This window comes from Orcinus orca, chromosome 1 (genome assembly GCF_937001465.1).
Source record: "Orcinus orca chromosome 1, mOrcOrc1.1, whole genome shotgun sequence".
Taxonomy (NCBI): domain Eukaryota; kingdom Metazoa; phylum Chordata; class Mammalia; order Artiodactyla; family Delphinidae; genus Orcinus; species Orcinus orca.
In genome coordinates, this window is record NC_064559.1 from 204,175,276 (window position 1) to 204,201,275 (window position 26,000).

Below are 26,000 nucleotides of genomic sequence, written 5' to 3' on the forward strand. Positions count from 1 at the left end.
CAGTATAGTGGTGTAGTGGCTGCACCACTTTACATTCCCACCAACAGTGCACAAGGGCTCCCTTTTCTCCACTTCCTTGCCAACCCTTATTATGTCTTGTCTTTTTAATAATCGTCATCCTACCAGGTGTGAGGTGATATCTCATTGTGGCTGTGCTTTGCATTTCCCTGATGATCAGTGGTGTTGGGCACCCGGTCATGTACCCATTGGCCATTTAGATGTCTTCTTTGGAAAAATGGACTGTTTAGGTCCTTGGCCCATTTTTAAATTGGATTATTTGCTTTTTTGCTATTCAGTTGTGTAAGTTCTTTACATATTTTAAATAGTAACCCTGGGTTATGGTTTACAGATATTTTTCTCTCATTCTGTAGATTGTCTTTTCAATTTATTGATTGTTTTCTTTTGCTGTGCAGAAGCTTTTTAGTTTGAGGTAGTCCCACTTAATTTATTTTAGCTTTTGTTGCCTAGAGCCTCAATTTTCTTTAGTTGTGGGGTGTATAGCTGATAAGAGAAAATTATAAGCTACTTCTGCCCTAGGCATCTTGTGCTCTTCCTTCTCTTCATCTCCTAACCCCCAGTCTTTTTCTCCTCTCTCCAAGCAGTACTGTGCTGGCCCACGAACATCTCAGATCCCCTGCCTGCCTTAGGAAGTTTCTGTCTGACTGCCTGTCCCATGGGAAGCCCTATTCCAGTGTACTTCTTCTCTACTCACTTTACTTCTTTGAAAATCCTGAGGGTCTTGTTTTTAAGGTTAAGTAGGTTCCCAACAATCAAAGGACTATAGGTACAGTAGAAAATAGTGAGTTCGAGAATTATGCTTACCTTACACTGACTAGTTCAAGTGAATGGTTCTTTTTTACAAGGAAAAATTGCTTCCTGAAGGTCAAACTTATTTGACATCTGTTATGACTAAAGATGTTTCTTTTCCCTCTGCGTATATGTAAGTTTGCTCAAGTAGAAAGTAGGAGTGTTGGTTTGCAAAGTGTTTTGAAGCCAGGGGTGGCACTGGCCTCTGTGGTGGTTGGGTGGAGGTCAGACAGTCTGCCCTCTTCCAGTGGATGCTGCTGCGCTTTTTGTCCCTCGCTTTTTCGTCTTTGGCTTCCTGCTCCTCCCTTGGTCCCCCTGAAGACTGCAACACACTCAGTCTCTTTCTCACGGCTCACTCTCTGATTTTTCACTTAAAACTTTCCACCATGCTCTCAGTGGTAATAGTAATAATTTTAAAAGGAACGAGGTTTAAAAGAGTTTATTGTAGAAGGAAGAAAAAACTTTCAATGTTTAAAACGAACTACAATGTTGTATTTCTACAAAGCAAAATGCTTATATACAGCGTGAATTATTTCTTAACCATAGTGCCATTTAACTTCCTGTTTCAGCCATTTTTTTATAGATGAGATAAAAGAGGAAGCTCTTTGAGCCCTTTTCTTACAAAGTAAATAAAAATAGACAAATCTGTATTGACTGTGAAGATTTTAAGGCAGTTTTTTGCAAGCGTCCACAGGGACTTATCTTCCCCTCCCACTGGAGCTCCTGCCACCACTGGACCCACTTCCTGCCTCTCAGTGCTGGGCCCTGACCGAGGCCGAGCAGGGGAGGTGCTCAGAGGCCAATTGCAAGGCCCAGAGCCGTGGAGTTTCCTCCAGTCAATTCCAGCCTGGGTCCGTTCACCTCCAGCAGAAAAATTTTTGTCTTTAAAAAAAAAATTGTGTAGACTGAAGATAATTTCATTGGATTTAAAAGCAGAAACTCCTCTCCTCCACCACCCTCTTCACTCCTTTCTCTAACACCCAAGAGAATCAAAATAATCTGGTCCTTTTCAGCAAAGGCATTTATTTTCTGCCCTCACGTAACCTAGGCCTTAAGGAAAATGCTTAAAGTGAACTCACAATTATTTTTCTTTCACAGAAAAATCATGTGGAAAAGAAGCTGCTGCTATGTCAGGGATCACAGGCAGACAGCCCACTCAGGCCAGCCCCCTGAGCAGTCTGTGTCTGGACCCACTGTGTTTAATTAAATATTTCCTCCCATTTACTGTAACATCCTCAGTACATAGATTTTTTGGTTCTCCTAAGAGACTTACTCTCTCACTGAAGATGATAGGCCATTTTCTGTCCCTGCCCTTTTTATACTCCCTTCCTCTCCTCCTCTGCCTTTTCCCAGCCTCCGTTTGTCTCCACTTCTCCAGCCCTGCTCCAGAGCAGGCTTCTTTTTACGGCTGGAAGTCTTCTGGGCGGATTTTCATCTCCACTCGTTTGAGGGAGTAGCTAGACCCATGCCAGCCGTACCAGGTGATGCCGTCCAGGTGCTTGCTGTGCTCCCCAAGGCGGTAGTAAACACCATTGAGGTTGGAGTCTGTGCAGCAGTTGTACCAGTATCCACCTGGGACAGGAAACAGGTCAGTGCTAGTATGTCCTTGGAAATAGCTGATAGACCAGGCAGCAGGGATTTGTGATGCTTTTTAAACTGTACCTAAGCCATTAGGGTCAGTGTCAAACAGGAGTACCAAAGCCAGAATACCAACTGCAGTTATAAATTCACTCTTTCTCCTCCAGTGGGACTATGGCCTTGTACCTGAACTCTCACTTCCCAACCCCAACTCTCACCTTTCCGGAGCTGGGCACACTTGTCTAAGCAGTTGTCATTGTCCTTGTCGTTGGTGCTGAAGGCTGTGTTGTTGTGATAGACAAGGGCATCGTTCCCCACGTTGCCGCTGTAGTTCCCCAGGAAGAGGCGGTAGCTGTTCCGTTCATTGCCCAAAACAAAGTGGCTGTACTCAGCGTAGCGCATGTTGCCCTCCCAGTCCTGTCCGGGGGGCAGAGCCTTAGAAAACTGCAGCAGGGCCTTCTTTCATACCATCCTGCACCTCTTCCCTCTCCCCAGCTGCAGCCACACACCTTTTTACTACTTTATTACTTGTCTACCTCTAGTTTAACACACTAACACACTTACATACAGCGTGAATTTAACACACTTATATACAGCGTGAGTTATTTCTTAACCATAGTGCCATTTACCTTCTTGTTTCAGCCATTTTTTATAGATGAGATAAAAGAGGAAGCTCTTTGAGCCCTTTTCTTACAAAGTAAATAAAAATAGACATATCTGTATTGACTGTGAAGATTTTAAGGCAGTTTTTTGCAAGCGTCCACAGGGACTTATCTTCCCCTCCTCCAGGGAATCAGAAAACAAGGGTCCTAGATCAGACTTCTCTCCTGGGTCACCATATGGCCCTGGTTAGTCTCTCATTCTCTTCCCCTTTACATCCCTGTCTGTAAGGTGTACACGTGTGTGTGTTTTGCTGTATCCCACTCTGAGATGTCGTAAGAGTAACCTGAGAACATAGTGACGCTTCAGGGCCTTTGATGAGGGTCACCAACCGATACCAGTAAGGTTTGCATGTAGAGGACCTCATGCCCCAGGCCAGGGCAGGGACCACAGTGTTTCAGCCCAGCTGACTGTTGGATTCCTCTGCTCTGGCCTGAGTCTGGCCTCTCCCTTGTACCTGCAGCCTTGTTTTTGTGAAAAATAGGAAAAAAAGCCCTATTCTTCCTCAACTGTACTGCAACCTGCAGGAAAACCATCACAACAAGTACACCAGCCGATGGCGAACAGGAGTAGGAATGACGCCCAGGAGTTGCACACAGTTGGGCGTGGCGGCCCTGGTCTCATGCTCACCTCCATCTCCACGCGTAGCCGGGTTGGCCGCCTGGAGAGCCGGTGGATGTGGTCGTTCCCCAGCCAGAAGTCCCCACTGATGCTGCCAAAGCCCTGCTTGTACTGCTTCCAGTCCCGATAGAAGGAGACAAGGCCACTCTTTCTTCTCTGAATGGTGGTCCAGCCACCACCTGAAGTCTCCATGTCACAGAACACCTGGAGCAGAGGGGATGCCCTCCCTGGTCAGGACGTGCCGAGGCAGGCAGCGCGAGCCTGAGCGTGGCTTCCCACCTTTCTCCCACCCCGTAGAGCCAAGGGACGTGTGCCCTTCCACAGCCATGCTGGCTCACTAGGCAACGATTCTGCCCCAGGGTTGGCAAGCTGGGCAGGCTGGTGGTTTGCTGAGATTAAAGTTGAGGATAAGAGCAAGTGCACGGAGAGTCTGCAAGGAAAAAGTCCAGGTCCTTCTGACACACTCCCTATATGTTCTGTTTTCTCCCCAAAGAGTCACTGCCGTAGGATGTGGCAAGGGATCGCAGCTAGTTAGGTGGTGGTTATAGCATTATCTAACTGTTAGAAGGTTTAGTGTTTGGTTGCTAATGATTTGAAGGAGCAAAACAGATGCCTGGATTTTTTTCCTCCATAAATTGAGTATTTAGATAGCTCTCTGGCGTTGATGTGTTTGCTTCTCTGTCTTTTTTTTTTTTTTTTTTTCGCGGTACACGGGCCTCTCACTGTTGTGGCCTCTCCCGTTGCGGAGCGCAGGCTCAGCGGCCATGGCTCACGGACCCAGCCGCTCCGCGGCATGTGGGATCCTCCCAGACTGGGGCACGAACCCGCGTCCCCTGCATCGGCAAGCGGACTCTCAACCACTGCGCCACCAGGGAAGCCCTGCTTCTCTGTCTTCAGTTTCCCTCTCTTTAGACTGTGACTAGCCCTATTGTCCCCAGCCTTTGACGGGTGGAGGATAGATGGTAGTACATGGGCTGTGATGACCTCACCTCCAGCTCAGGGCTGCCCAGGAAGTCATCGGGAGGAAGCTTATACACTCCAGAGATGCGGTAGTTCTTCTGGTAGAGAGACGAGCAGTCGTAGATGGCATCTACAAAAGGAGAAAACCACAGGGTGAGCATCCAAACCCAGGGGCTTTGTGGCTAGCCGGCATCCCTGCTGCATCTAAATTGAAAGTTTAGGAAGGGAGACTTCATTTCTACCACAAAATTCACAGGAGTGTTCATTGCTGGGCAGTGTCTGGACTTGGGAGAGGTGGGCATCAGGAGGCCAGGAACGGGTGTGTTTTGGCCTCACTGGTGGTAGGGCTGAGGGCTAGGGAAACCCTTCACCTGGATAGCACAACGGTACAAACAGGTGGCTTCAGGTTTGTGCTGAAATGATCCCCCTGTAGTTCTAGGGCATGAATTCTGGAAACGTTACAATGTGTAAGGGCCACCAACAGATCCTCCTGTTTAATAAATTCAGCTTCTGGGACAGCCAGCCTCTATTCCTAAATAAGTCATGAAGATCTCATAGGGTCTGGTTTTATTGTTTTCTCGGTTTGTTTTTCTTGTTTTTCAGAGGTAATGGCTACTGCCTACTAGGTCCCTTATTAGCAGAGATTTATAATTTTATCTTTCCCTCCTTAATCCAACACTGCTAGACAAATGAAAATGAAACACCCTAAGGAACCCTTGGAGGCCTTCCCCTGACACCATTATTAAAACAAGGAAATGAGAGATTTGGGCAGGCGGGCTTTCACTCTGGGGTTGATTTTAATGTTTCCTCAGCTGCCCTGGGGGCTAGTGCTTTATGAAAGATTTTGTCTCCTTGTTGTTCTAAACATCAAAGAGCTTTGTGGAAGGGACAGCCTTTCCAGATAGGATTCAGAGAGCAGGAACTCTCGCCTGTCTAGGAGATGCCTCCTGCCCACTGTGTCTTGGGATTCTTTTCTTGGTGACCGCTGCACTGGGCCTTCAAGAAGAGGACACAGTGGGCAGTTTCCCGCTGTGGGAATTGTTCAAGGCAGAGCACTTTGGGGAGGGGAAACGGGAGACCCTTGTCTTCCCTATCAGAGGTCATCACTTCCTCTTACTGATGAAAGCATCAACTTACTGCTTTCTCCAAGAGGCTAGCTACTTACAGAGTATAAAGGTGACCCCACACCTGGTAGCAGAGAAGAAAAGTAAGGAATGATGGCCTGGGCAGGAAGAGTAAGAGGCCCGGCAAGAGAGCTGCATTTGACTCCCAAGAAACTCCTTGCTGGGAGATGAGAAAATCCCGTTTGGAGGAGCAGGACGTGGCGTTGGTCAGATTCCTCTGTCTCGCCTGGTCTCCTGTGTGTCTGGTTTCATCACACAGACCAAATCAGGACTCACTTCTCTGGAAAATGGCCTGAGAAGACCTTTCTAGTCCCAAACTGAGAGTCAGGAAGTACATGCTTAGAAAGTGATTTACACACACAAAAAAATTTTTATTGGAGTATAATTGCTTTACAGTGTTGTGTTAGTTTCTGCTCTACAATGAAGTGAACCCCTCCCTCGTGGACCTCTCTCCCCGCATCCCCCATCCCACCCATCTGGGTCATCACAGAGCACCGAGCTGAGCTCCCTGTGCTGTACAGCAGGGTCCCACTAGCTATCCATTTTACACGTGGTAGTATATTTATGTCAAATCTAATCTCCCAGTTCATCCCACACAAAATTTTTAAGCTTAATTTCATGTTAAAACTTTTTCTTCATTTGAGTTGAGGATAACCAGTAAGACTTACTCTGCTCTTTATTCTTGGCTTGGTTTATAATATGACCAAAAAGATTTTCTTTTAAGTTCTTATATCAGCAAGAAATGACATATCTATAGACTATGCTCCTTGTAACTAATAATTTCCTGATAATTTCAGCAAAGCAAATTTCTGTCTGAACAATAAATTCACCTTGGCCTGTCTAAGCCAAGCTAAGTAGAAACTGAAAATTGTTTTGGAAAAGAAAACAGTAAACGTATCTTATTTTCGGCCTACTAAAAATGTAAATTTCAGCATTGCATTTTCCTGTATAACTGGGGAGAATTTTATTTGCAATTGTGGGAAAAAATAGAAATACCAGAATTGCGCAACCTTGAGGAGTCAGTCCTTTTTGAACATGAAGGAGTCCTTCAGATGACTCTGGGCAGTGTCTGTGCACTTAATTCTGAGCCAGTGAGAATTAGGTTGGCAGACAGGACACCGAAGTCCATTAATGCCCATTCCACTAAATCCCAGGGACCCGAGAGAACTGTTTTAGGCAAAACTTTGCTTCTAGAGATGTTATGATTTTGGTGTTCTTTCCTGCTTCCTTGGGACTGAGGGTACAGCCGGTCAGCTCTGGGTAAGGAAGTGGATTAATCAGGAAAACTGGAACCCAATTTCTAAGACTTGCTTTGTGACTTTGAGCAAACCGCATGATCTCTCTGTGTTCCAAGATGGTAATTCATACCTTCAATATGCCAAAACATTGCAGGGATAAAAAAAAGCTGGGTAAACGTACAGAACCTTAGAAACCAAAAGAAATACTTCGTAAGCCTTTGCTAAAGAGAAAATAGAGCTGGTGGCACGTACCCAAGAAAGTAAGTTCCATGAGAACCCCCAGGGATCGTTCTGACGACCACGTCACCTAGAAGCAATGCTCCAGACAGGAGGCGCTCGACTGTGTGAGGGGGAAGGTGGTGAGTAGCGTGAGGACACGTCCTCCTTACCTGCCAAAGTCTGGGTGACAGTCTGCGCTGCCTGCAGCTGCATGATGCCCATCTGATTGTTCATCTCGGAGTACTTCCTCTCGGCCTCTGTGAGCCGCGACTCCATGCGCTTGGAATTGCTCTCCAGCTCCATCACCTGCATGACCACGCTGACCCAGTCCCTTTCCTGCTTCCTGCTCAGGTCGCTCAGCAGGCTGCTTAGGTTGGCAATTTGGGCCCTGAGCTCCTTCGCCTCCTCACAGCAGTCGGCCACGGTGAGCTCTGCAGGTGTCTTGCGCTTAGGGGGCTTCTGTGGCCACACTGGGTGGCTGACAAAGGCCACAGTGAAAATGCAGAGCCAGGCCACGGCCGAGAGAGTCTCTTTCAGCATCTTTCGTGGGCCTGGTTGAGGAAGGCTCTTCCTCTGGGGGAATCTGGCTGTGTCCAGCTGAGGCGTGCAGAGCTGCGGCAAATTAGAACCTAGCCCTTTCGCTCTTGGTGGACTTAGCACTTTGTTGTTCCTCTCCCCTTGCTCTTTCTTAGCCTTTCTCAAAACTTGAGTTTCTGAACGCGCAGCTTAATTGGGTATCCTATAGCCTTCCTTCCCAAGACTGAATGCTCGACAAACTCAGCATCTTAAATATTGTTTTCTGCCTGCACCTCCACCCCTACCATGGCCGTGCATAGCGCTTTAGCCCCTCCCAGCTCATCTGGGAGGGTCAGGTGCCTGTTGGGTGAAGTCAGCGTAAACTTAGGCCAGAGGAGGGGAGGAGAGAGACAGGGGCAGTCTTTCTTTCCTTGCCTGCACAGTCTCTGGGCTAAGACAAGAGGACTGAATTTGTGTGTTTCCAGTTTTGCCTATTAGATTGTACCCCTGCCAGCCACTGGCTCTGCTCTATAAGCAAGCAGGGCAGGGTCAGAAGAATTTCCAGATTCCATTCTAAAGGTTATATAACCGTGGGGTGAGCATAAGGTAGGCAAAGAGAGTTGGGAATAAGACTCTCCACTCACAGGGAGGCCTGTTACTGCAATCCACGCTGTTTATACGAGGCTCTAGTCTATTTTGGCATCCTTCTGAATGTGCTTTTAACAAGGCTCATTATTCCTTTCTCTGATCATCATTCAGTGTTTTACAAAACCCTCTTTTGGCCTGGATCTAACGCTATCTCACATTTGAAAATTTCCAACTTAGAAAAGCTTTAGAAATAGAAGGATAGAGGAAATCTCTTAAGAAGCAAAAAAGGGCTTTGTAGCTTGTACCCACAGGCTTTACCCAGTTCTTTCTTTTTACATACTTTCTCCTTCAATAAAGAATGGGCCAGTGTTCGCCTCTCACAGTTGACATTTGGCATGGAAGTGGCAGCGATGGCAGCAGGGGTGAAAACGCAGAACTTGGTCCGAGGATGGGCACCTGCACGCCCACCAGTGTTCATGCAGAACAGAGAACAGGCACAGCCGCGGCCCATGGTTCTAAGCCTGGAAAGTATGTTAAAACGTAGAGAAAAACATCCCCATTGCCTAATAATCCATGTCTGGAGCCTCATTTCCCTTTTCCTATGGAATATGGTTTGCAGATTTATTCTCTGTATATGATATATATATATATTCTCTATATATATCCCTGACAATAGGGATATTGTCATTTTTCGTGTACTGTATTTAAAGGAGATTCCTCCTTTGAAAACAAGTGGGGGAAAAAACTGGGTTTTCAGCAAATCTTAAATCCTTAAAATGAGCTTTTCACTAAGAAGGTAAACAAAGTTCCCTCTGTCCATACACGGTAACTGTCTTCTGAACATGCTCTTGCTATTTCCGGGTGCAGTGCTTATACTGTTGTTATTCCATATGGGCCCTTCACACACAAGCCTGAGGCCTGGCAGCCCTCCTTCCCGCCGTGACCCCCAGAGCCTTTTTCCAGTCAGGGCTTCTGCTGCTCAGAAAGTCATTTCTGTTCAGGCAGCTGGAGTTACCAAACACTTTTTTTTTCCTGTAAATCAAAAAGCAGGAGTGGATCAGGTGGATCAGGGTTTGTTTGCTAACCTGCTCATCTTCTTTGCCTGCTTAGGAGTGAGGATGTTGCTGGAGTCCTGTAGCAGCTTGTCATTCTGCTCAAAAGGGTCTTTTTAGAATTGGCACTGTCAGCCAGTCCCTGCTGTCTCTTTGCAAATGTCTAGTCCAGCCGGGCACTGCAGCCTTAGCTCATGGAGCTCACTTCACTAAGGCGAACCTGGCCCCGACTGCCAGCATCCGACAGGGTCATTCAGCAGGGTCTGCTAAACTCCACGAGGATCTCCTACCCAGCTTAACCGACACTGAGCACCGAGCTTAAACCGTGTGGCACACAATTGTATGTAGCCTCACACACGATGCTGCTGTCTTGGTAGAGAACATCATGGAACAATGGCGCTTTATGGATTCCTGGCCGGCTTTTTGTTTGTTCTTTCCAGTGACCATTTCCTCTGCCCAAACAGAAGAATTTTGTTATGAATAGATTTTCATATCTGGGCAGAAAATGAATCGATCATTCATATTTGCAACCCATGTAGCAGTCCTTTCCAGGAAAGGTAGGAAGGGGTTCCTAAGTTTGGATCAAAAGCATCTAGCTTTTAGCATGAGTGCCTACTCTCTGACATTTGTTTTCTGGAAACTTATTTCTAACATAAGGCTTAAGTTGGAGACAGAAGCTTTTTTTATTTGAAGATTTTCTTAAATTGTCTAACCTGCCCAAATCTTCAACACTGCCCCCCCCATTTTGAGAAAAATAGCTAGTTAAGAGTATATCCCATGCCAGAAGATTATCTGTCCTCCAAAACATCTACAACCCTAGGGTGTCCTAGATTCTGAATTTCTGAAAGAAGGAAAAATAAGTCCTTGTTTTGAGTACAGCTAAGCCAGTAGAGAAAACCAGGACAAATGCGGAAGACTAGAGCAGTTTTCCCTTCTCTGAGAGGCTTTTAATCCCTTCTCTGCCCTTCGGTGAACAGTGTGACCATAAAAAATGGGAATTAATTGAGAAAATATGGAAAACCTGTGTTGGACACCTTACAGTTTTTCCTTTTCTCCATTTTGCTGGTGGTGAAAGAGGGTCAGCTTGGAGCTCTTGAGATAGATGTTTATGAAAATAAAGCTTATGTTCTTTTGAGAAAAACCAGTGAGCTTTTACTTCACAGTCTGGGCTGTGCTGCCTTAGGCTGGCACCAAGGATTGGATGTGTCCGAGCAGCCTGGGAATTCCAGAGCTGAGAAGGGCCTAGAGCTGGTCTTTCCTTCTCCCCCAATAGGGGCGTCATGTCTCATTTTCTTGAAAATGTTCCTGTTGGAGAGACTCCTTGTTTTCCAGTGTATTCGTGCCCCTGCCTACTCTTAAACCATCCTTCCAAACTGGTGAGGGAGGAACAGCTGCCCTCAGTGCCAGGCTCTGTTTGTTGAATGAATACATCTCAGAAGAATCTGCCTTGTTGTTAGTTTAGCCGTGTGTTTGTGGTCATATTTTACTTCCGAAGTCTTCTAACAAGCCACAGCTGCCTTACTACATGTGGCCATTTAATCCCTGACCCTTCTACTGCTCAGTCCTACTTCCATCTTAGCCCGAAGTCCAGGTCCATCGCAGAAGGTATTTGCACCTCTTCCCTAAGCCTTCTAGTTTGCCACTTCTCCCAAAGAGTGTGTCCTGGGCTTATTAGAAACCATTTCTTTCAGGCCTCCTCTTAGTGTCTACTGTTTAATTATAGCACCTAGCAAAAAAGTCTGTCTCTGAACCCTCTTAGGAATTTGCAGCCTCAGGTGCCTCACAGGCTAGGTGGAGAGACAGACAGCTGAACTCCAGGGCAGTGTGACATGCTGGGGTGGGGGACACAGCAGAGGGGGAGTGCCCAACCCAGATGAGGTTCTGGAAGGTCTCCTGAGGGAAGTGATACCCAGGGTTGTTGTTTTTGTGGGGTTTTTTGGTTTTTTTAAAGGAAGAAGTAGCCAGAAGTAGGAGAGGGCATTCTGAGCCAAGGTGCAGCTGTATGAAAAGCCTGGGCTTATAGAGCCTAAGTGGTCAAGTGTGGCGTTAAGGGGCAAGAAGGAAGAGGAGTGGTGGCAGGAATTAAAGCTGGACGAGTGGAGGCGCGTCGGGCCTCAGGGCCCTTGTACATCCCGGCGAGGCTGTAAGTGTTACTTGGGAGACGGGGCTGTGGAAGGAAGCCAGGAAGCTTTTACTTCTTGCTTTGTTTTTTTTTGAGTCTCACCAGGACAGTGGCTCTTTGTAGTTACCAAACAAGATTTTTAACTGGAAGTGGGTGGCTTAGAACATCAGAATTTCTTAAAATTGTAATGCATTCATATTAAATGCCCTGAAGGGCTCATCTGGCTTGAGGATTAAGGAGGTGGTATCTGAAGGACTTAAAGTTATTAAGTCTAGAATCAGATAAATCTGGGTTCTAATCCCTTCCCATCACTTGATAGTTATATGACCCTGGGCAAATTAATTAACTTCTCGGAGCTGACCAATCTGTGAAATGGGGATAAAAATTTTAACTACTCCTGGACTTCCCTGGCAGTGCAGTGGTTTGGACTCTGTGCTTCCACTGCAGGGGGCATGGGTTTGATCCCTGGTTGGGGAACTAGGATCCCACATGCTGTGCAGCACAGAAAAAAAAAAAAAAGTTAGTTAAAAAAAAAAAAATTATAACCACTTCACAGGACTTTTGTGAGGACTAAGTTAAATACAGCAAAAGATTAAAAATAGCTAAGGCATTTTTGAAGAAGAAAAATAAATTTGGAGGAATTACCTTATTAGAAATCAAGATTTATCTTAAAGCTACAGTAAGTAATTAAGGCAATGTAGTATTGGCACAAGGATAGACAAATAGATAAATGGAGCAGATTTGAATGTCCAGAAACAGACCCACACATATATGAACACTTGATTTATGACAAGGTGCCACTATAGAACAGTGAGTTCCTCTGGGTAGGCTAGATAGCCTTATGGGGGGATAAAGGTTCTTGACCCTTACCCCATACCACACCCAAAACCTCAAGTCCAGGAGATTTAAAGTCTAAATCGGAAAACAGTAGGGCTTCTAGAAGATAACATAGGAGATTATCTTCAGCATCTTGGGATAAGCAAAGATTTCTTAAACAAGATTTGAAAAACACTGACCATAAAGGGAAACATCAAATGCAATAAAAGGAGTCATTTCTTTTCACTGGAAAACACCATGAAGAAAGTAAAAAGGCAAGAAGGTATACCAGTACATACTTCTGTGTATACTGTATCCAGAGTATATATAGAACTCCTAACAAACAAACAAAAGGTAGCCAGTTAAAACATTGGCAAGAGATGTGAACAGGTACTTATTTCACAAAAGATTATGTCCACAAGGCCAGTCGACACATGAAAGACTGCTCAGGCTCATTAGTCATTATGGAAACTCAAATTTAAACTATACTGTGCAGGACTTCCCTGGTGGCGCAGTGGTTAAGAATCCGCCTGCCAGTGCAAGGGACACGGGTTCGAGCCCTGGTCTGGGAAGATCCCACATGCCGCAGAGCAACTAAGCCCGTGCGCCACAACTGCTGAGCCCGCGAGCCACAACTACTGAAGCCTGCGTGCCTAGAGCCCGTGCTCTGCAACAAGAGAAGCCACCACACTGAGAAACCTGCCACACCACAACAAAGAGTAGCCCCTGCTCACCGCAACTAGAGAAAGCCCACGCATAGCAACGAAGATCCAACGCAACCAAAAATAAATAAATAAAAATAAGTTTTTTAAATAAAAAAATAAACCAGAAGGTGCAACTTACACACCAATCAAAATGGCTGAAATGGAAAACACTAAATTCCAAGTGTTGACGAAGATGTGGAGCAACTGGGATTTCCATACCCTTCTGGTCGAAATGTAACGTGGCAGTTTGTCAGTATCTTCTGAGACTGGAACATGCCCCTGTAAGCGAGCAATTCTGCTGCGAGATTTGTTCCCACCAGAAATGTGAGCACCCACGTGCCAAAGACGTATAGGAATGTTTGTCCGGACTTCGCTGGTGGTCCAGTGCTTAAGACTCCGCCCTTCCAATGTAGGGGGCGTGGGTTCGATCCCTGGTTAGGGAACTAAGATCCCGCATGCCACATGGTGCGGCCAAAAAAACAAGGAATGTAGTAATGTGACTTACCATAGCCCCAAACTGAGAACAGCGTAAACCCCCATCGACAGTAAGACAGATGAATTGTGGTGTGTTCATACAGTGACACGCTATTCAGCAGTAAAAGACAGAACTACTGCGGCATGCAATGACATGGATGTGTCTCGTAAACATAATGTTGAATGTTTATATAGAGTTCAAAACCTGGTGAAACTAACCAATTGTATCAGAAGTGAGATAGTTGTTACCTCTTATGAGTTGTTACCTCTGGGGATGAGAAGGGAAGCTGTGATTGGGAGAAGGCTTGGGTGCTTCTGGGATGCTGGCAGTGTGTTGTGTTCTGTTTTTTGGTCTGGGTGGTAGTTATAAGGGTATCTTCACTTTGTGATAATTTATCAAGCTGTACAATTAGGTGTATACTTTCCTGTGTATATATGTTGTACTTCAGCCAGGAAGCTTATTTAAAAATAGATAATGCACATAAAACACTTTGTTTTTTTTTTAATTTTATTGAAGTATAGTTGATTTACAACGTTGTGTTAATTTCTGCTGTACAGCAAAGTGACTCAGTTATACACATATATATATTCTTTTTCACATTCTTTTCCATTACGGTTTATCACAGGATATTGAATATAGTTCCCTGTGCTATACAGTAGGACGTTGTTGTTTATCCATCCTGTAAAGAATAATTTGCATCTGCTAATCCCAATCTCCCAGTCTTTCCCTCCCCCCACCACACCCCCCCACCTTAGCAACCACAGATCTATTCTCTATGTCTGTGAGTCTGTTTCTGTTTGGTAGATATGTTCATTTGTGTCGTGTTTTAGATTCCACATATGGGCAATATCATATGGTATTTGTATTTCTCTTTCTTACTTCCATTAGTATGATAGTCTCTAGGTCCATCCATGTTGCTGCAAATGGCATTATTTCATTCCTTTTTATGGTTGAGTAATATTCCATTGTGTATATGTATACCACATCTTCTTTATTCATTCATCTCTCAGTGGACATTTAGGTTGTTTCCATGTCTTGGCTGTTGTAAATAGTGCTACTGTGAACATAGGGGTGCATGTATCTTTTCAAATTATAGTTTCCTCTGGATATATGCCCAGGAGTGGGATTGCTAGATCAAATGCCAACTCTATTTTTGGTCTTTTGAGGAACCTCCATACTGTTTTCCATAGTGCCTGCATCAGTTTACATTCCCATCAACAGTGTAGGAGGGTTCCCTTTTCTCCACACCCTCTCCAGCATTTATTATTTGTAGACTTTTTTTTTTTTGAACACTAGTCCTTTGTTTGTTTGTTTTTAGTATTTTTTAAAATTAATTAATTAAGTTATTTTTGGTTGCATTGGGTCTTCGTTGCTGTGTGCAGGCTTTCCTTAGTTGCGTCCAGCAGGGGCTACTCTTTGTTGCTGTGCGTGGGCTTCTCATTGCAGTGGCTTCTCTTGTTGCGGAGCATGGGCTCTAGGTGCATGGGCTTCAGTAGTTGTGGCATGCAGGCTCAGTAGTTATGGCTCACGGACTCTAGAGCACAGGCTCAGTACTTGTGGCGCACAGGCTTAGTTGCTCCGTGGCATGTGGGATCTTCCCAGACCAGGGATCGAAACTGTGTCCCCTGCCTTGGCAGGCGGATTCTTAACCACTGTGCCACCGGGGAAGTCCCTTACTTGTAGACGTTTTAATGATGGTCATTCTGACCAGTGTGAGGTGGTACCTCACTGTAGTTTTGATTTGCATTTCTCTAATAATTAGCAACGATGAGCATCTTTTCATGTGCCTATTGGCCATCTGTATGTCTTCTTTGGGGAAATGTCTATTTAGGTCTTCTGCCCGTTTTTCAATTGGGTTGTTTGTTTTTTTGTTATTGAGTTGTATGAGCTGTAAGACACTTTGAATTGTGTCTGACACATAGTCCATATCTAGCAAATACTAAGTAGTATTGATATTTAGGTAATCGATTATCATTTCATCAGAAAAACCTCCCTGTCCACCTGAATCTAAAATAAGTCCCCTGTGCCATTCTCCATCTCTGTGCTCTGTTTTCTTCATGGTGTTTACCTCCACAGCACTTATTTCCATTTGTGTTTTGTATATCTACTTCACTGACCTATAAGCTCTGTGAAAGCAAAGACCATACCTGTCTTATCTACCATAGTAGCTCTAGCAACCAGCACTTAGCACAAAGCCTGAGACAAAAGAGATACTGTATTGGAACTTGTCAAATGAAAGAATGAATTCCCAGCAGAAGGTTCTTTTCTCCTAAATAAACATCTGACATGGAGACTTAGAGTCTCTCTCCATGGTCATTGCCAGTATTTTATCATGGTGAGTCCTTCATTGCAGGGGATTGCCTTCTCTCCTGCTTTAACATTTTCTTCCATAGATTTTAGTTATAGAATCAAAGAGAGTGAGAACTGGAAGAGTTGAGATCATTTGGTTCAGCCTTCTTTTTTTTAACCAGTAACTTGAGGTAGCAGCCTGATTGTATGATCACTTTGTATCCCTGGAAACCATCGATTTGCATCTCACCCCTGTTTCTTTACATATGAAGACGAGTGAGAGGGCCACAGAGCATTGTGGTAGGGTTTTGTACCCCCCAGCCCCCCACCCCCGCCGTTGATTCTGGAGGCCTGTATGAATGGCATATCTGATAACTTGACCCTGCATTGACCTGTCGGTTAATCCTTATCACGGCCTGAGGGGCCACATGCAGCAGCTCATGTTGAAGACAGAACACAGAAAGTAACATGTCATGTCTCTGGGCAGCTGTATTCCCCGTAATTAATCCAGGAATCCAACACATCTTGTCTGTCTCCAAAGGGAAATCAAACACCCATTACATTGCAATTGCAAAAAATCACTCTTAGCCAAAGACGGATTCCTGCCGGGGTGCAGGACAAGATTTCAAGTCTATGTGCAGTCGCCCTGGGACTGAGGAGCTTCCCTTCAGCCTGGGTCTTAGCCTCCCTGACTTAGGCAGCACTAATGGGAAATGGCCTGTAACTCTTTGAGAATGTTAAAGAAATTGAACCAGTTTGTGCCTGAGCAACCAATTAACAGTGAGGGTGACTGGGCTTTACAGCCTACAGGCAAGGGGCTAGATGGACGAACAAACCCACTCTGTGTCTTAATTCTAAACACATGTTCCCAAGGTGTCTCTGTTGCGTTGCTTGGAAGTATGAGCCCAGCTTTTACAGTTTCCAGGCTTCCAGAAAAGGTACACAGTCTTGTTCTTTTCCCACACCTCTGCTGGAAGAGAAAACGCTCTGTCCAGAGGGGAAGGATTTGCTCAAAGCTTCGCACTTCTCAGTAAAAAAACATTCCAAACGTCTGGACTCATGCTGCCTTCAAAAGTGCCAGTGTGCCTCGAGGAATCCATACCCCTGTAGAAAAGCTCCAAGCAGCAAAGAGTGTGCAGATGGAGGAAACCCCTTTGTAGCCCGAGCACAAGCACAGATTATATCTTTCTTTTTAGCCCCATCTTTTTCTTTAATGCCCTTTTACATCCAGCCATTACCCAAGAGGCCAAGTCCCTCACCAGTCATCAGTAGAGCTTAAATTTATTTCTGGCTGCTCTAAAGACTTCTTACAGGTTCACTTTACAACAGCTTGCCTCTATAGGGCATCTTACAAACTCCAAGGAAAGCTGCTTTTCAGTGCAGAAAGCTGACCATGAGTGAGGAGTTGTACAAAGGGAGGAGTCCTGGGGTTTCTCCTAAAGCTGACCAAAAGGACAGAGGATCTTTCCTTGTAACCCAAGACCATTCTAAAGGGTGCCGCTTGCTGTCGGTCAGTAGTTAACCTCTGCTCCTCCACTGCGTCTAGCTCATCCTCAGGAATGGCTGGAGATTTAGTGCGACCACTCTTACGGTGAGTTAGCAAAGCTGCTTCTGATTTTCATGTACCACTGCGAGGGGGAACAAACTGCTGGCAATTAAACTGGGTCACAGCACTCTGAAACCTTGAATTATAAGCTGTATCATGGTCTCAGAGCTGTTAAAGTGCACCTCTTAGAATTGATGAAATACGCTAGGTGCCCCATGGCCACCTCTGACACAGTGTGTCCCAGTGACAATGAAATGGATCAGTGGTAACACCATTGATCTCTCCAGATTCTTTTGGACATCTCATTGGCTGTGAATCTTGGTGATTCAATTACAGTATGTTATGTTCCTCGTCTGTCAGCTTTTCCTTACTAAAAAGGTAGGCATATTTTTTCCTTCTTCTGATCCCAGAATGGGCATCAGTATTACTACAGTGTGGCCTAACTCCGTACTGGAGTACAAGGCCAGCGCACATCTGCTCACACGATTAGAAGTGTGGAGAGTTCAAAGCTGCTGAGTCACTGGATGCCAGGTCATTTCATTTTTGTTTCCCAACTTCATCCACATAATAGGCTGAGTCAGAGCTCTTGGACATGCAGAAGCCAAGAAATCAGGATTTTACCCAAAATATCAACTCTATTTTGAGTCGAGGTAGTTGAAAATAAGCTTTGGGCTTCAGTCTGTCAGCCCTCCCCGCTTTGTTGTTTCCTGACAGCTTCTTCTTCCTGATCGTCTCTCTCAGAGCTCTTCATTTCACTCTGGATATGAAGAAGCAGAAAGGAGGAGAAAAACCTCCAGGCATCACCAGAAAAGGAGCAGTGCTCACTGTTGTAGAATAAAGAGATAATGGCCAATTTGTCAAGAAGTGTTGACAAGAAAGATAAAGTTGGCAGTAATTAACTGGCTGACATGCTGGGAGTGATGCGCCTGCCAGTGGCTCCCTAAATCAGCCAGAGCCTTGGAAATGTGACAGCCATTCATCATTTTTACAGCACGCCTCTGACAGGCCCCTGGGTTGGAAACCCGGCCAGCACAAATCGTGTGCTTTGACACTCCAGGTCTCCGCGACCTCTCAGTGCCTTACTCTGGTTGTGCTGGGGAGCCCGGGCCCCGCATTCAGCCAGGAGGGGCGTGGAGGTGATGGGTGAAATGGGACCACTTGCCCCGCTTGTTGCCGAGCACTGTGCTCATCCTCAGGGAGGACGCTCTGATTCCCAGGACTGACCCTGCAGGCGTCTACAGGACAGACCACCTGTGAGCAGAGAGTGGGAGCTCCTGCCGCACTCCTGGCGCCCTGGCGGCTTAACTAGTGCTGCTCTCACCCAGCCACGAGGGTGCGCCCACGAGACGGGTTTGTACGTGCCATCCAGCAGCAGGGTGACATTCTTATGCAGCTGTTAAAAATAATTATGAAGGGGCTTCCCTGGTGGCGCAGTGGTTGAGAGTCCACCTGCCGATGCAGGGGACACGGGTTCGTGCCCCGGTCCAGGAAGATCCCACGTGCCGCGGAGCGGCTGGGCCCGTGAGCCATGGCCGCTGAGCCTGTGCGTCCGGAGCCTGTGCTCCGCAACGGGAGAGGCCACAACAGTGAGAGGCCTGCGTACCGCAAAAGAAAAATAAATAAATAAAAAATTATGAAGACTCCGGATAAAGTAGGAAATGCCTGTGATATGTGAAAGAGCAGAATCCAAAGCTGTATGATCACTCTAGCTAGCACTGTGTATAAAATATGTATTTATACAGAATATGCATGGGCAAAAGTAACATTCTAATATCGTGGTGAACTTCCCTCCCCCCACTTTTTCTTAATTAAAAAAAAAAAGATATACTTCCTCCTACCAGTCTCGAAAAGATAGTTTTTGTCTCTCCTTTCCGTAATCTACACAGTTGTTAGCATTCTATCTTTTTTATTCTTAAGGCCCACTTTCTCACATACAGATCTGGCAAGTCTTCTAGATATTATGACAGACGTGTCATTTACACTATGAGCAGACAAAGGAAAGGGTGAAGACAAAGTGAGAGCTCATTATCCTTAAGCCGCTGTGGCCTGAGATGTCAGGAACCCATGTGATTGTCCAAGGCAGTCCACCCACCTCTCTTGCACCGGATTTTTTTTGTCTTCGTGCCTTAGGTCCCTGAGGGTGCCAAGGACACCAAATGTCCCAGCTTTGAAACCGTGTAATGAGGCCAGCCTCCTTTTCTTAATATGTAGAAAAGGAGTAAATTTACTCTTCCTAAGTTTCTGAAGCAAGAAAGGAAAGTTTGTCCTGCCAGACCCTGGGGTGCTATCTTCATGCCCTGACTGTGGCTTTAAGGGGGGGACCCTAAGGCCTGCCAGCCCCCTTCGCTCTCCCTACCCCTTCGCTCTCCCTACCCACCTGCATTTGAATTACCCCTCACCACCTTTCTCCGCTGTACATTTCGGATGTTCTCACGTTGCCTTCTGTCTTCACTGCTGTCCTGCTTGAAAAGAGACTGTCACACCCTTGAGCTCCCCAGAGTCCCAGGGGAACTGCCTGATGAAAAGACATCAGGGCCCCACCAATCCTGGATCTTCCTGGCTCTGTACAGGAATCAAGATGTTTTGTTTTTAATCATCCGTTGGACACAGAGCTAAGTCTTGGTGCTGGAAGAAGTAACAGGGATGGACAGAAGCAGCTACCGCTCTATAAGAGAAATAAGAAAGACTGCTTGGGGGACTTCTCTGGTGGCACAGTGATTAAGAGTCCGCCTGCCAATGCAGGAGACACGGGTTCGAGCCCTGATCCGGGAAGATCCCGCATGCCGCGGAACAACTAAGCCCGTGCGCCACAACTACTGAGCCTGCACTCTAGAGCCTGCGAGCCACAACTGCTGAGCCCACGTGCCACAACTACTGAAGCCCGCGCGCCTAGAGCTCAGTAACAGAAGAAGCCACTGCAATGTGAAGCCCACGCACCGCAACAAAGAGTGGCCCCTGCTCACCACAACTATAGAAAGCCCACGTGCAGCAATGAAGACCCAACGCAGCCAAAAATAAATTAATTAATTAATTTTTTTAAAGTGCATTAATTAGGGCTTCCCTGGTGGCTCAGTGGTTGAGAGTCTGCCTGCCGATGCAGGGGACACGGGTTCGTGCCCCGGTCTGGGACGATCCCACATGGCGCGGAGCGGCTAGGCCCGTGAGCCATGGCCACTGAGCCTGCGCATCCGGAGCCTGTGCTCCGCAACGGGAGAGGCCACAACAGTGAGAGGCCCGTGTACCGCAAAAAAAAAAAAAAAAAAGTGCATTAATTAAAAAAGATAAAGCAACAGAAAAGATTCATTAAAAAAAAAAGACTGCTTGATATACTGCTTGATACAAAGCAGGGTCCGTCTGGGCCTCAACTTGGCTCTTCAGGAGCTCCTCAGCCAGACCCGCCCAGGTCCGCTCTCAGCTGTGTTGCATGTGTCACCAGCCCAGCACCAAGGGTATTCAGAGTATTTTTACTTGACAGAGAACCAAATAAAATGTAGACTACAGTCTGCACTAGAAATAGGAGAGAGAAGGCCCAGAGCCATTTGGGAAGCAAGTGCATGACGTTCTCGTAAATTCCTGATGCGAGCACTAGGAACGCCTGAGTAGTCCCCCAGGTGTGACTGCAGATGCTCCTCGTGTGACCGGCTTTCCAGTGGGCTCCAGCTCGTGTTGAGTTATCCTGCATCACTTTGCTCTTAGTAGCCGAAGGTCCTCCAGGCACCAAGGCTAAGAGATGAGGTCGATAACCAAGTGAGCCGTACCATGAGGAATTACCAGGCCAGATGACATTGGATTTGACACCAGTCCAGAAGCCCATGGAGCAATGACTTAGGAAACAACACAGTTCCTCAGGTTTCCCTTCAGGTGGTAGGAGTGACATTTGGATGCCGAGCCAGAGACCCTCCTGTTGGTTTCCTAGTGGGTCAGCATTAGTTAGGATGTGGAGCAGTTAATGACCCGCTGTTTCTTCAGTCTCATCCTCAGTGAGACTGGTCCCCACTTGCCTGTGAAAAGCACCGAGGAAAAGATTGAAGAGGCGAGTCACGGAGAAGTAAACAGTCCCCACTCCCAGCACTAGCTTCTCAGCCATCGCTCTCGGACAAGGAACGCACCAAGGCAATGAGAAGCTCCTTCACGTCTGAGTCCCTTACTCAGCTTACACACTTTCCCTACGTCTGGAAAGAGAGTTTCGGATAGTGGAGAAAAGATGCCTGGTGTAATCTGTTTGGTGTAGGAGGCATTGAGGCCATATCTTATTCTTATTTGTTAATTCGACTCAATTCTAAAAAGTGTTTCCGTCAATTGCCAAGAATTTTCCAGTTTCAAGCTCTTCAACTCAGCTTCCTTTAATAAAAATTAAATCTTGGAGTGAGGGAGGGGAGGTGGGGAATGAATGAGTGAATATGTCTGAATAATTGCCTTTTCCCCTCTTGATATCCTAATTCATTGTGTTTCCCTGTCTGTCTCTCTTCATTGTATTTCTAACACCAGGTTTATTTGTGGGCTCTGCGTTTTATTCTGTGGGTAGGCAGCTTCTGTTTGCTCTGTCGACTCGCAACTATACAAGAGCTCAACTGGATGTTCTCACTGCGCAGTGAAGTAGGATACAAATCTACCCCGACACCCATGCCAAGACAGCACTGGGACGGGATCCACTAGCCTAGAAATTCTTGCGCCGCAGCCATCTTTTCCTTCTGGCCTTGGTGAGCGTGGAGAGGAGACAGGCTATCTGGTTGACCTGTCATCCTGTGCACTGTTGTCGTGGGCACGTTGCTGCCTAAGCCTCCATCTCTACACTTGTTTGTTAGCGTCGGTGAGGCCTGGTTTGTGTCGTTAAGCACTCCTCTGCTGTTGGGCTGAGCTTTGAACAGTTTGCCCTTTGTAAGCCTCCAGCATTAATACGGAAAGACCCCGGGGCACACAAGGCAGCGTTTATTGAACGGGCTGTAGAAAACTCCCAGCTGCCCCATAAAACGAGAGCTCCTCATTAGGGGGCCTTTTGAGCAAAGGTGGTTTCTGCACATGAGCCACACATACAGTCTCTCCCTTCAGTCTCATAAAACCACATCTGAGTTTAAAAAGGGAGTATTTGAACAGACAGTCTTGTGTCACCCAAGCAAGCAGGAGACTGGGGCCTTAGTAGCTGGGAACTTCTGAGTTTCCACAGAGGCTTATTCATCCCCCACTGTGCAGCCTGCGCTCTGTCTGTAAGCCTGGCAGCCTCGAACAAGCTGCCTCGGAAAAGCCCACTGTGGCCGCATGCTGACTGTCCTGCTGGGAGGTGTGGAGGCGTTGCCAGTGGCTTCTGAAAGGAAATAAAAAAATAGGAAACGGGAGCTTAGGGGTCAGAGCAGGGTGTTAGCCATGGTATGGGTGAGGAAGCTAAAGGGAAGGTGCATTACAGCTCCTTTTTCCCATACAGCAGATTATATACAGAGTTCGCTCATGGAAACGTCCCATGCCATGCTTTCAGTCACTTATTTTACACGTATTTGCTCAGGCCCACTGATGCCGAGAGTAGACAGCTGACACGCTTCTCTCCCACCGCAGAGCTGTACCCTTAGTTATTACTTCAGATCCTTTTAATGGTACAATTTCGAAGGGAAAGGATGACCGGCTGGGCCACGGTTTCCTTATACGTAAAATGGGAGTGTTAATAATGTCTACCTCGTAGGGTTAAGATGACATGTATCAGCAGTAATCAGCATAGTGCCTGGCACCTACAGTGAGCCCTCAGTAAATTTAGATATCTTTTTGTTGTTATTATAATCCATTGCCTCTCGTGATGGAGTGCCAGAAGCCGTGGAGGAAGGAGAAAAAGTTAAGGTCCCAAACAAGATGGTAGACTCTCTCGAGCACCAGGAGAACCTCCAGAGCCTCAGCCCCTGCAGTTGCGTTCTCCAGCAGCCTTGTAGGCACACACGGGAGACTCCACAGAAGGAAAGAGAAAGAAATGCATTTAGGGAGAAAGTTCTATAGGAAAGAAGAATGCAAACAGGGAGGAGGAAAGAATAAACAGGATGAGAACAGCTGGTTAACTTGAAATCTCTCCTCTCTGAACAGTCGAGAGTAGGTGTGTACAATCTCCTTTACTTTGAGGTCCTCAAACCAGAACTTAATTTATCAAAGGGACCCTTTCTCTGTGCTCCCACTCATTTTTCATGGGTTTGTTTTAGTCCATTTAGTCAGTTGTCATTTTTTCAGTGACTGTCCTTACTGTTGGACAAGAGCTTGTCATGCATCTCAAGGTACACCCCCGGTTTTCCTGGCCATTGATCGAGGCCTGGTCAGTGTGGGTCCGCAGTGAGCCCAGCCCCCTCTTTCCTTCCCACGGGGCTGTCTGCATCCTCACCTGCTTCCACACATATACAAGCGGGGAGTTCTGTGCAGGTGACTTATGTGGACTTTCTCTTAAAGGAGTTGGGGCCATGTGATGAGTTTTCTTTTTAAGTTTGCAAAGCTGTGTTGGTCTGTCCTTAGAGGAGGTATATCGAAGCCATAGCAACATTAAGGTAAAATTTGTATTTCTTCTCTGAAGTCTCTAGTCACAACTTCCTGATTTTCATCAGTTTCTTGTAAAATTCTCCTTTTTATGTATAACAAATGGGCGAGTGGGGGGAGGAGTGACTTTTGCTTGCTTTTGTTTTTGTGTTGCTTTATTCCCCAGAGTGAGGCAAGTTTTGATAATGTTTATAATTTGTTCTTGAAAATTAGAGTATGTTCCAGAGCATAAGATTGGAAGACAGTTATTAGAACTCCTGGATTTTTATGTCTGATTCTTAGAGTTAACTTCTTTTGGTTCAGGCAAGAAACACTTTCCTTATCTTCCTCATCGGAACACTTTATGTTCCTACCAGGGCCATCCCAATAGTCCACATCAGGACTAAAAATAATATATAGACTATATCACTATATATAGTTACATATGATATATTACATATTTGAGTATAATATATAGAATATATACTGGCTTTCTTTTTTCCTGCCTTCTTATGCTTCCAAAATCTTTATTTGGGCTCAAGGAGCTAGATTATCACAAATCTATACCCAGTAATATTAATTATTAATACGCTTTACCCAGCCCTATGTGAGTGAGCAACGAAGCTGAGAACCTGACTTAGAGGCCAACAGGAATGGGAAACTGCTTCACAATGAGCATGCAGTGGAATTAGTCCCTTTGGACTTGGCTTTTCATTCTCAGCTTAGAAAAACTCTCATAGGGCTTCCTAAAGGACCATGATGTTACAGCTTCACTTTGAAATTAAAAATATTTCTGAATCCTGCAGCAGAAAACTTACAGAGAACATTTGGGCTCATTGCTTTGCTTGGGACCCACACAGAAGCACCAAACAGTCCGCCCAGTAGATCCCACACAAGGTTGCCCATCTACTCCTGTAAATAAAGGAGAGGGATGTCTGTGCAGTTACTTTCGCCTCTGGTTGCAGAGCCTGGAGCCTTGAGCTTGGACACTCAGTCTAGACTCCCAGGGTGGTCTGTCACATTTTGCTCCCTGCCTATGAACAGATGTAGTCGTTGTTGTCCTGTGGTTTTCTCAAGCCTGCTCCCTCCCTCTCTTCCTTCCTTCCTTCCATAACTCAAGCTTATGTTTAGTGTTGGGTTAGTTGCTGCTTACCCTCTTACATAGGGCCCTATTGGAACAAGGGTCTGAGCCTTGCAGCTCCCCTACTTTCAGGACCTCTTCACAGCCTGTCTGATGAACCAACTTCAGGCAGCAAGCCTTCCAGCTTTTCTGCCCAGTTGCCCCAATACACTTACAGTACTCCAGCCCCAACTGGCCATATGCTGCCCACAGATGACATCAGCAAAGTTGTGTGTTGTTAAGAAAAGCATCTCTCTGCCAGAGAGACCAGGCAAGTGACTTGGGATGCGGTCCCTTCACAGCCTGCTGCAGAGGGAGGGCATGGTCTTTGAAAAGGGACTAGGGAAACATCTGAATTTGAAAGAGATGGGCCCTGTCAGGGGAGCAGTCAAGACTGTTGCTGGGTTCTCTGTCATTGACGTGGATGACCCAGCCTCAGTGCCACTTCTTTGTCACCCACAGAGCCTGATGATTTTTATTCATTTTGGTTATTCTTACCACCAAGGGCAACTGATGAGAAGAAGTAAGAGTTAAAAGTTCAGAGGTACCTCATCTGGTTGTGTTCTACAACAGGAACAGTTCTGGAGCCAGGGTTTCTAGTTAAAAAACAGACATGTGCTGCCTGACGTATGATATCTGAGAGGAAACCAGTCTGCTGCTTGGAGGAAGGGCCCCAGAGCAGGCAAGGCCTCCTGTCCACCAAATGTGGCCCCTTCAAAATTAGGAGTATGAGATCAAGATGAAATCATTCAGGCCGAGCTTTCTGGGTGGTAATAGATAATTGATGCTCTTTCTACATCTGTAAGACATTGTCCCCAGCATGCTGGTGAACCATCTGCCCACAAATGACCCTGCACCTCCCACCCTCTGACATGCTGAGTGTAACCACCTATTCCTTTTGTTTTCCCAGCATTAATAATAAGCTACAGCAGCCAGAGGCAGCTGCCGGGGTATTAGAATATGCCATGAAACACTTCGGAGAGCTGGTAAGTTGCCTCATTCCTTTTAGAAGAGCAAGAGGTAGCCACCTGGCTAGGGAGGCACTAAGCCACGACCTTAAGAAAGTTACTTTCCTTTTCTGTTTTTTT

General features: G+C 46.1%; 2 protein-coding genes across 5 annotated transcripts in view; one reads left to right on the top strand and one right to left on the bottom strand.

Moving 5' to 3' along the window:
- The window catches only part of MTOR (mechanistic target of rapamycin kinase), a 117,851-nt gene that overhangs the window by 50,539 nt on the left and 41,312 nt on the right, over window positions 1-26,000 (top strand). For all 4 annotated transcript variants that reach the window (XM_049712406.1, XM_049712413.1, XM_004272387.3 and 1 more), the window contains one exon: window positions 25,823-25,898. In XM_049712406.1, the coding sequence (XP_049568363.1) occupies window positions 25,823-25,898 (76 nt within the window). The remainder of the gene's footprint in view (window positions 1-25,822; window positions 25,899-26,000) is intronic.
- ANGPTL7 (angiopoietin like 7) lies at window positions 1,231-8,400 on the bottom strand. The gene is made up of 5 exons (XM_033432934.2): window positions 7,378-8,400; window positions 4,656-4,756; window positions 3,676-3,870; window positions 2,604-2,802; window positions 1,231-2,379 (listed from the first exon to the last, which is right to left on the bottom strand). Exons 1-5 carry the CDS (start codon window positions 7,745-7,747, stop codon window positions 2,210-2,212), a joined length of 1,035 nt encoding a protein of 344 aa, XP_033288825.1. The 5' UTR covers window positions 7,748-8,400; the 3' UTR covers window positions 1,231-2,209.